The 10,268-nt window shown below is 44.7% G+C and overlaps 2 protein-coding genes across 4 annotated transcripts in view; one reads left to right on the forward strand and one right to left on the reverse strand.

The window, feature by feature from the left end:
* The window catches only part of LOC106808506 (protein boule-like), a 27,836-nt gene extending 20,973 nt beyond the window's left edge, over positions 1–6,863 (forward strand). For all 3 annotated transcript variants that reach the window (XM_014811255.1, XM_014811257.1, XM_014811256.1), the window contains exons 9-11: positions 1,795–1,836; positions 2,020–2,175; positions 3,312–6,863. In XM_014811255.1, coding sequence (XP_014666741.1) covers positions 1,795–1,836; positions 2,020–2,175; positions 3,312–3,692 — 579 coding nt within the window. In that variant the 3' untranslated portion in view covers positions 3,693–6,863. The remainder of the gene's footprint in view (positions 1–1,794; positions 1,837–2,019; positions 2,176–3,311) is intronic.
* LOC106808495 overlaps positions 6,366–10,268 on the reverse strand; it is a 30,318-nt gene continuing 26,415 nt past the window's right edge. The window contains exons 9-10 of the mRNA XM_014811237.1: positions 9,353–9,454; positions 6,366–7,682 (exon numbers count right to left, since the gene is read on the reverse strand). Of these exons, the coding sequence (XP_014666723.1) occupies positions 6,953–7,682; positions 9,353–9,454 (832 nt within the window). The 3' untranslated portion in view covers positions 6,366–6,952. The remainder of the gene's footprint in view (positions 7,683–9,352; positions 9,455–10,268) is intronic.

Genomic DNA, 10,268 nt, shown 5'->3' on the forward strand with positions numbered 1-10,268 from the left:
ACACACACACACACACACACACACACACACACACACACACACACACACACACACACACACACACACACACACACACACACACACACACACACACACACACACACACACACACACACACACACACACACACACCCATACACTCACCTCATCTTGAGTTTGTGGCTTGCTGGATACGGCATTGACTGCTTTAGTCACAGCTTGCCACGTCTTTTTATTGGCCACTACAGCTGCCAGTTGCCCGCAAACTTTCCAAACGGTGCTCATTCTCTGTCCCACTTCATAAATTATGAAGTCAATTTCCGGAAATATTCCTATTCTTCTGCCTCTTTTACAGTTGCCGTGTATATTTTAAATAACTTTGCTCTCACCACAATCTTTGAGAATGGTGCTATAGGAGATGGGTGCATGGCTATTAGGAGATGGGTGCATGGCTATTAGGGCTCATAGGTTCTATGTCCCGCAGGGTACTGCCGGAACGTACCCTGGGTACGGTTCGGTATACCGGAACGTACCCTGGTAACTATTTGATATGGTTAGGGTTGGGGTTAGGGTTAGGGAGTAGGCGTAGGCGACTCCCTAGACTCATTAGTGGAGTAGGCGAGGTACGGTCCGGCATATAATATAGTACCAGGGTACGTTCCGGCAGTACCCTGGGGGGACATAGGCCCTCTCAGCGCTATTAGGAGATGGTGGCTAGTTCATAAATGCTTGCTTCACGAACTGCAGCAGAGCAACGATATAATAATGTTCATACTTGGACTAGGTGTGTTGTTGTACGTGCTGCTTTGGGATTTTGAAAAGCCAACATTGATTACCAATCCGATATTTAGATGACATTCTGCCTGATGTGCTAGATGGTGTACAGAATATTGGGAGACAGGAATTTAAGCTATGCAAATGATAAAGCACATCATGTAGAGGTGTTTTACGTAAACCACGTTTGGTCATAACGTAGGGAAGCTTTTGTTTAGCTCCACCCTGTATAAAATGTATATAGTTTTTCCAAACGTTAGAAACAATATGACATGGTTAAACCTGAGTGGTGCGACGAGGCTGTACTGCTGTTTGCATGACTAGTAAGAAATACGACGTGGTTTGCAGCTACAGTGACTTATGTGTGTTAACTTGAGACAATTATTGTTTTACTGTATGTATTCTTCTTAATATTATGTTAAAACAGTATACTGATCGTTTGTTAACTACCAGTACGTGATACTGTATTGTTTACATCCAAACGTGAAATGGGCAGGGATTATGTGCGAATTACTCCACAACCTAGCGCACGTGAACAGTGAGCGTGCCCCACGACCTGTGCACCTAAATAAATCTTGGCCAACACAATGTAAGGTTCACTGCCACTGGGCACTGGGCACTGGCGAAAAGTAAGCGCACCCAGTTCTTATCGATTTTTGGTATGCCAACGCTGCTTTAGTCTGGATTCAGGAACCTGTGCGTACGAACACCCCACGCACGTTTCTTGAATGCCAACTAAAGTTGTGAGTGAGGTGTTCTAAATTTTCTGCGTACGCACTTGTGCGTGCGCATTTCTTCTTGAATCCGGCACTGAGATCACTAGTGCATGCTGCTAGTTGCATGCATGCTGGGGTGGATTTTCTACGGGGCCGTCGGGCCTGCTAGTATTAGAAATGTCAGGCCCGTTAGGATTTCGAACCCTGGATTAGGTGTAGCATCATTTTTGATATACGATGAGCCTTTGCAACTGTTTGCTGTTTGTTTTTAAGGTGATTAGCTTACCATCACGCGTGGTAAAACTGAATTGTTGTGTATTTGCAGCCTCAAGCTTCTTGGAGCCAGTGGCGTTGGGCCACCCCGCAGGTAATTCTCGTAGGATTTTGATTGGCTGTTGTGTTTTTGTTGTTTTTTATATTGTGTTTTTTCTTCGTGCTTTACTGCGGCTTTTGGTCGTCGTTAGTTTGGCAAGCCCGTACTGAAGTACTCTGCTGAAGTATTTTCGGAACGATTATGAAACGATGTGTTTGGCGCATTGTTCATTGTCAGGGTGGCAGCTATGTGGCCTTCCCCAACTACATGCCTCCCGAGGCAGCCATGATGTACGTGAATAGTGCAGCTCAGCATCAGCAGCAGCAGCAGCAGCTCTACGCAATGGAGGCATCAGCTGAGCAAGCGTCTGTGATGGAGCCGGGCCCGCCTGAGGTAACATCGCGTCATTTTGGCACGCCTTTCCTCGTTTGCCGCGTCACTGGGCTCTAACATTGTGCGGTTGCAGTTACACTGTCGTATGGTTTGGTGGGGTCCGGGTAGGTAGGCAAGAAAACGGGTTGCTCGTAAACTGTAAAGCAAAAATTTATTATTATCATCAATTATTTTTGATTGCGAGTAAATTTGTAAAACATTGCATACAACATGTTAGAAAAAGTGAGGGAATAAAAGAAACTTCGCAGTAAAGTTTTTATCGGGCTGGTCAGGTTACAGGAAGCGGAGTCTTTTTAGATCAGCACAGTTCACCTTCAAGGGTATTCAGTGTATTTGTGTTGGTGCATGAATATCATACTCAAGAAGTGAACGTTGCATGTTATTCATGGCATGTATAAGAAAGAAATGAATATTGTTTTAGAAGTTATAATTGCATAAGTGGAAGTGATTGACTAGGATGATTTGTATAGATTGTAGCATGGAATAGGTTTTGATGGAGAGGAAAGAGTTACGTGCAATCTTGTAGTGTAATTAATTATTATTATTAAAACTTAAGACTACTGGAAACTATGCACACAGATGTAAAACTATCTCTGATATTTCACCTATATCACCGCAAGTCGCCACATTGAAATTTAATTCATCACCGTAGGTTATAGTGAGCTACTATACTAAGCATTGTGTTGTCTTCTAGAATGCAAAATTCGTTTTTTGGGTAGGTCCGGCAGATTTTAGTTGCGTGCCAAATCCATTGTCTGACACTATTGACATATAACTGGGCCAATTTACTAACAACAACAATGGCAACAAATGGGTAACTCTAGCTCAAAATGGCTCGCTGCTTGGACCAATGTTTGGTCGAGAAAAAGGATATTTCACATTACCTGACGTCACAGCTTTGCCAGTTAATGAAGTTGGTTTACATTTGTGTGCATGTGTTAGAAGCGCTCTTGAATATGGAATCACACATACGTGCACTACATCTTGTCAGTGGTGTGACTTGACATCTGTCACTAGCAGTTTGTATAGTTTTTCGTATCTCTTCTTTAAGAGGTCACCCAAGGCCAGCAGTGGTAGTCTCTTTGTGAAGATAAGATTGTTGGCGAGCAAATTAATTAGGAATGGAATTGTTCCAGGGCAGTATGGCGCCTTCCAGTATTAGCCCCAAGTTTGAGATGGCTGGGCTGCAACCTGGAAATGGCCAAGGATCCCTGCTCAGGAAGCCGATGCCGCCGTCGCTTATGGGACCAGCTCAGCATCAGCATCGTTTGTCCCAGTCTCTACAGTCGCACGTTCACCGCCCGATGCCCTATAGTCCGACCGCGCCGCCGCCGACCGTGTACGCGTACAGCGCCGACCCTCAGACGTTCGCCTGGATACCCGTTAGCGAGCGGACGGGCAAGCCTCGTCTCGTCGCCAAGACCGTGAACGGCGTCAAAGTTCTCGTTGAGGAGTTGAACACCAGTGGGCAGCACTCGTCGCCGCCGCCGACGCACGCGGGCAACGGCATGGCGTGAGAGCGTTGATGCTGTGTGGTGTGAAGGGTCTTCCTCTCTCTCTCCCTCCGAGCCGGAGTGCGCGTCGCACCCCCGGACCCCTGAGAAGTCCCACGTCATTGGCATTCCATGTAAGAATGAATATTTTGATACGCGTATTTTTATGTCGACCTTTTTTTGATAGCGTGTTGATGAGAGAGCGTAGTTTGATGATACCCGTGTCACTGCGGCTGTGATGGCTGGGCATTGGCTTCCTGCAGTCTTTAAGTCTAGCCGATAAACGTTAGCTGTGTGTGTGTGTGTGTGTGCATGCGCGCGCGTGTGTGTGTGTGTGCGTGCGCGCGTGTGTGTGTGTGTGCGCGCGTGTGCGTGCGTGCGTGTGTGTATGTATGTGCGTGCGTGCGTTTGCAGATGTTGCCGGCACGCACTTATGTGTGCTGCACTGCGATCGTGCGTGCATGGGTGGACGTTTTTCGGAGCAGATATTAATAATGGCCGAGGGTTTTGAATATGTGTGGTTTTTTTTGGCAGTGCATGTGTACAGTATGTTGTCGTGTTTTCTTGTCATTCAGGTGCACTTGCTGTGATCAGTAGTATGTTGATTTTTTGTACATTTGGGGATTTTGTACGGAACTGCTTTGTGTACTCATGTTTATCTCACTGTCGTTGATGTATTACTACATTTGTATTTAAAGACAGAGAATCTCGTTACCATTGCTTGTTGTCGTGTTGTAATATTTTCTGGTGCAACTCTGCTATAACAACACTGCATCACCATTGGTGACATTTTTTGATGAAGATTTTTTTGTAGGTGAGCCTTTTTACCCCACGATATATATCAATGTTGAATATGTGCTTGAATTTAACGTTGTTTTGATTGCTATCACCTAGGCTATACGAGCAAATGACGTGCTGTCCAGTTTTTGTGTAGGCTATACCAAGCACTGTTGGAAATCCACTTCATACCACCTAAATTCATCTATGAGAACTTTGATCAGAAATCAGTGTCATGTCATTCATGAAAATTTTTGTGGTAATTTCTCATTATTGTCAAAGTTGTATGTACTTTTTAATATATAAATGGTAAAATGATAACTATATACATATTAACTAAGTATACTGGTACTTTATTAACGTTTTCTCGTCCGTTTTAGCCTGTCCCTTGACGCGTGCGTTTGTTGGCGTAGAGGCTAGGCTGCCTGTTTGCCCGAAACTCTGAGCTTCTAAGCAGTGGCCCTACAGCACGCCTACTGCTATTTTAGTGGTTTGTACACGTCTACAGTATTGTAACGCCGTTTTAAAAGCACTGTGCGAGGAGAATATCTGTTTACGTTGGATAGCGTTTGCCGGTGTTGTTGCTATTGTTGTTTTTGTTGTTGGCCCTGATGGTCGGCTCACTGTACACACAAGTGAGTGTGTGTGTTTGTGTTGTGCGTGCTGGGAGATTTGTTGTCAGTGTGCATGCATTTATGGTGCTGTTACCTATATGGCGGAGATATGTTAGCTACGCAGTTGCTTTATGTGGTGGTAATGGTTGTGTATATCTAAATTCTCGTTACGTGGCTCTACAAGCCTCGAGTCTGCAAGCAGCAAGGCATGGCACGGCGAATGTAGTTTCCCATTGCCGCATATGTTCTGTTGGAAGTGTCCGATATCCTTTATGGGAGGGACCTGTTAAAAAAATTTACACTGGAGGCCGGGTGCAAATTACAATCTTGTTTTGGAATCAACACAGTGAGCCGACCACTGGGCCAGCGTGTGCAGAGCACAATATTCGTGTGTAGTTCAGGAGTAGTGTAGTTATAGCGATAGTTAAGTTAATTAGTGAGAGGCTGTGCGAGTGCATTGTGTCTCTCGTGCGCGGGGTAGAGAGTAAGTAGAGAGAGTAACGTCTCTGCATGCATCTGTGATGCAGGTATCGATGACAGAACTGTGACGTATACAGTTTCCCCCGCGCGTGTGCGTGCGTGTCTTGCACTCGTCATGGTGTGGTTTTTGTGTGTGTGATTGCATCCCAGTGAACGAAGATATTGGCAGTTGTTTTGGTGTCACCGTGTGTGCCTTATCTCCCATCTTGAAGTCATGTCGCGCGTTGTATATTGTAATGTATTGATGCAGGTGGGTAGTAAAGTTAATTCGTGCACCTGCCAGGCAGGACCCGTTTTTGGAGATTTTTTCCCCCCAACACTCCACTCCCATCATCTAGTAACGCGTTTTCAAGATGGGGATGTGTTCGCGGTATTGTTATCTGGATGTGTTGTGGAACTGTGTATGCAGCTTCAGTGTGTAATAATAAGTCGATGAACACGCAAGGAACCGTGTGTGTGCGTGCGTGCGCATGTGTGTGCACGTTAAGTACTGCTCAGGTTTGATGCTTCGTATCCGTCCTGTAGCTGTAGTAGTTAAGAGCCTCTTTATTCTATAATATAATATTTAAGTTCGATAGGGAAATCTCCCCTAAAAGTAAGTACTATGTAATCAGAGCGATCTGTGCTAGTGCCAAAGATGGTTATGCGGTTGTCGTTGTCGTCGTCGTCAGCGTCGTTGTTGTAGTCGTTATGTCGTGTAAACTGCTGGAATTGTGGGGCCACGTTTGTGACATCGGTGGTGTGGCGTGGTATTGAGTGGTGTAAATGCGTCCTAAAATTACCTAGCTTGAGAAAGCTTTAAAGCAGTTTAATGCCGTATGTGTCTAAAGTTTTGTATATATAACGTATTTAAAAAAAAAACAAAAAAACGTAATGAATATTGTATGCAAGAGATTTTAGAACGTCACCACACTCGTCGCTTTGGTCCTTTTTCCCATTTTAAATCAAAAACCGCGCTCGCGCGCGATGTAAAGGTGACTTTTAATGTGGCGACGTAGTTAAATCTCGCTTGAATGATCTTGATTTTATATCGCCTTGAGCATGTTAATGTGAAGTGATATGACCTGTATTCATGTGTTTATTGGGGTTGGATATCGCCGGCCAATGCCGCGGTGGTGCTGTACCACGTATATAACTGTGAACGCGTGCGTACCCCCCACTAAACTCGGACGAAACACGGCGTGTGTATAGCAGAGCATGGCTGGCATGTGGTTGTTTTGCCAAAGAAAATATTGATACGAAGTGTAACCCCAGGTGTCAGTTAGATAGATCGTGTATGATCGATGCGTTATACGAAATAAAGTGAAGCCATCTAAATGGGAAATCCTCTTCGAAGTGTTTATTATTCGAGGTATACACATTATTAGTCGATTACACGGACTCCACCGCTCTGCTGCCACGGCCCCTGTTGTGTCATCGCATTTGCTCTATAAGGTTCTCGATAAACGAAGGCCTCTCTTCGTGCGTTTGTTTCGTACGTGGCAGTTGAGATGTGGCGTTTATTAAGTAGTTGTAGACGGGGGGCACGCGCATGCTTCTCTCGCGCAACGGTTCTTTCTGTAGAAAATGTGGAACCCTTAGCTGTTGATGCGGTCTGACCTCAGCTCGCGTAGATTGCTCAGGGAGGCTTCTCTTTGTTCCGCTGCACGAACACAGTTCCATAAGAAGCCAAATCGTGTCCAAAATATCCTCTCTCTTCGTACCCTCTGCCATGAGTTCTCTATCAGCATCATCAGCGTTACTAGCGTTATCAGCATCATCAGTCAACATTAGTTTCTCGCTCAGCTCGTACTTTGCTATCCCATCTAGCTCTCGATCAGTCCCTCTAACGATAGGCGACTCCTGCTCGAAACGCTCCTCGCAGAAACACGACATTTCTTGATCTCTGGCGACTTTCCCGCCGTCTGCCATCCCAGAGTCTTGACTGTCCGATGTCTGGCTAGCTTGACCGGTGTCGGCGCTGGCTAGCCACCGCATGGCAGCTGCTGACGTGAGCAGCAGGTGGCTTCGCAGCAGATGATCGACGAGCAGCGTGAAGCGACGGTGGCTCCGCTGCAGGCGCAGCCGGACGTCGGCAGCTTGGGTTCTCAGCGTCGCCAGAGCCATGTGCTCTCCTAGAACGTCCATCTTTAGTTGGATGCGCCTGTAATGTCAGTGTTATTGCACACATACATACAGTGTCATAGTAATGATGTCACCACCACTACCACTATTACACTCCAGTACCACTACCACACAACAGACCACACTTCACTATTACACTACACCTACCCCTATCACTACTCCTACCACTATCACTACCTCACACGAGGGGCGTAGCTAGGGTGAAATGGATGTGTACGCACACAGGCTGGGGGTCCTCTCCCAGAAAATTTTGAAAATGTAGATCGCAGGAGATGGTATTTGAGGCACTTTTGAGTAAATGTTTAGCCTTTATTCTGACTACGACTATTATCTTTTTAGTAGAACTGCCAAAAAAACGGGTGATACTCCATTAGGAGTGTTCCCAACTTTAATGTCATTAATGGTCATAATAACATATATTATTATATATATATATATATATATATATATATATATATATATATATATATATGGTTATAATAACATATATATATGGTCATATATTAGTTTGTGGTTTAATGTCATTTAGGTTAGGGTTAGGGTTAGGATTATCAATCATTAATCATTAATCATTAATGATATCAAAGTTGGGAACACTCCTAATGGAGCGTTAGCCAAAAAAAACGGAAAAAATCCAAACGTATACATATAGCTCAACCATATGCAGATAAGTTCTAATATAGAGCTGACCCAGATCAATGAAGCCACATAAAAATGCATTTGCAATTAATGGCTACGCAACAAAGCAATTTAGGACGTGAGAAGAAAGTACACCTTGTTCAAAACCCGGGCAAAAACAATAGGACACTGCTGAAAAAAATCATTTCCTTTTAGTATTTGAGTTATTCACCGAGAATCATTATTGCTCACGACATCCATGTCTGAATTTGTTACGTTTTTGCTACCAAAGTTTTCCCATTAATTGACGACCAAACGAGAATACGCACCAAAAATTCGGGGATAAAAATCTGCCCCATGCATAAGAGACTAATGTATGCAGCTCGAAATAGACTAGGATAAGCTTGGGTTTTACAATGAAAAACTGCCTAACAAACAGCTGGCGATGGTTGCTACTGCTCTCGCGCGAATTCTGCTCATGAGCAGTCTGACATTCGGAGATTTTCCGCCCGTCATCGTAATAATTGTTTCCAGCAAAATTTAAACACAACTGAGTTCGCTGCTCCCTCCCTGATGAATAATGTTCACCCCAGTGCTATCCCCTGCACTCACAACGTAAGTTAATAGCTCTTGATAAGGTTGTAAAAAATTTACAAGGTTAATAAAGGTTATAGACGTTAATTAGTGATTGCTATCCAGGGGCCTGTTGACAGAAACAAGACTCGTCTTAACATTAACATTAGACGGAAGTGCTATATATTAGCATTAACATTAGTATTAACTTTACGATGATTCCGACAACGGCCCCCTGTTCTCAGACCGGTTTCCCAAGGAAATGAAATCTCCGAATGTTTTTCTCCGCGACGGGGAACAGCGCCTTCATCAACGAACGAACTGGCACGTGCGCCACGCTCACAGTGTCTCTGGAGAATGTCTGGATGGCGAGGCGGCCCAGCGCCGAAAATCGCTTCTTGTCTTAATCGCTGCATCGAGTTTTCGGTTACCCGTCTGTCCCCCCACCCCCGCGCTCCGCGATCGCGTTCGTGATTGCGAAACTTAACAAATATATACCTCAAGCGTTCTAGCAGGCTGTTGCGGCAGCGTGCGGCGGCGGTAACCCGATCGCTGGTAGTGCTCAGGTCCAACCATGTGCTGTCGAGACTTAGCAGCTCTCTAATGAACGTTAGAATGCAGGCAGCACGTATTTGTTTCGTTTGAGAAATGCACCATGAGCTCACACGCGCGCGCACGCACGCACGCACGCACGCACACTCACACACACACACACACACACACACACACACACACACACATATATATATATATACGCACACACACACACACACACACACACACACACACATATATATATATATAACATCAAGAGCACATAATAGAGATTCTCTATTATGTGCTCTTGATGTATTATGTATGTATATGTATGTATGTATGTATGTGTGTGTGTGTGTGTGTGTGTGTGCGTGCGTGCGTGCGTGCATGTATGTAGAGAGAGAGAGAGGGAGAGAGGGTGCAGGGAGGCGCTGAGGAGAAGGAGAAAAAAATACAGTGGGTCAGGCAGAAAAGCAAGCAAGCAAACAGGAAGGCAAACCGACAAAAAACAGTAAAAAAAAGGCATATGAATGGCGAGATCGATGGATGGATGGATAGACAGGTAAATAAACACACGCACGCACGCACACACACACGCACTCGCACATACACACGCACACGCACACACATATACACACACGCACACATATCAGGGGTAAATCATGTCATTATTTGTCATTATTCACCCTTGGTATATATATACAGGAGTGAATAATAGAAATAATCTCTATTATTTACTCCTGATATATATATATAACATCAAGAGCACATAATAGAGATTCTCTATTATGTGCTCTTGATGTATTATGTATGTATATGTATGTATGTATGTATGTGTGTGTGTGTGTGTGTGTGTGTGTGCGTGCGTGCGTGCGTC

This window comes from Priapulus caudatus, unplaced genomic scaffold (genome assembly GCF_000485595.1).
Source record: "Priapulus caudatus unplaced genomic scaffold, Priapulus_caudatus-5.0.1 Scaffold282, whole genome shotgun sequence".
Taxonomy (NCBI): Eukaryota; Metazoa; Priapulida; class Priapulimorpha; order Priapulimorphida; family Priapulidae; genus Priapulus; species Priapulus caudatus.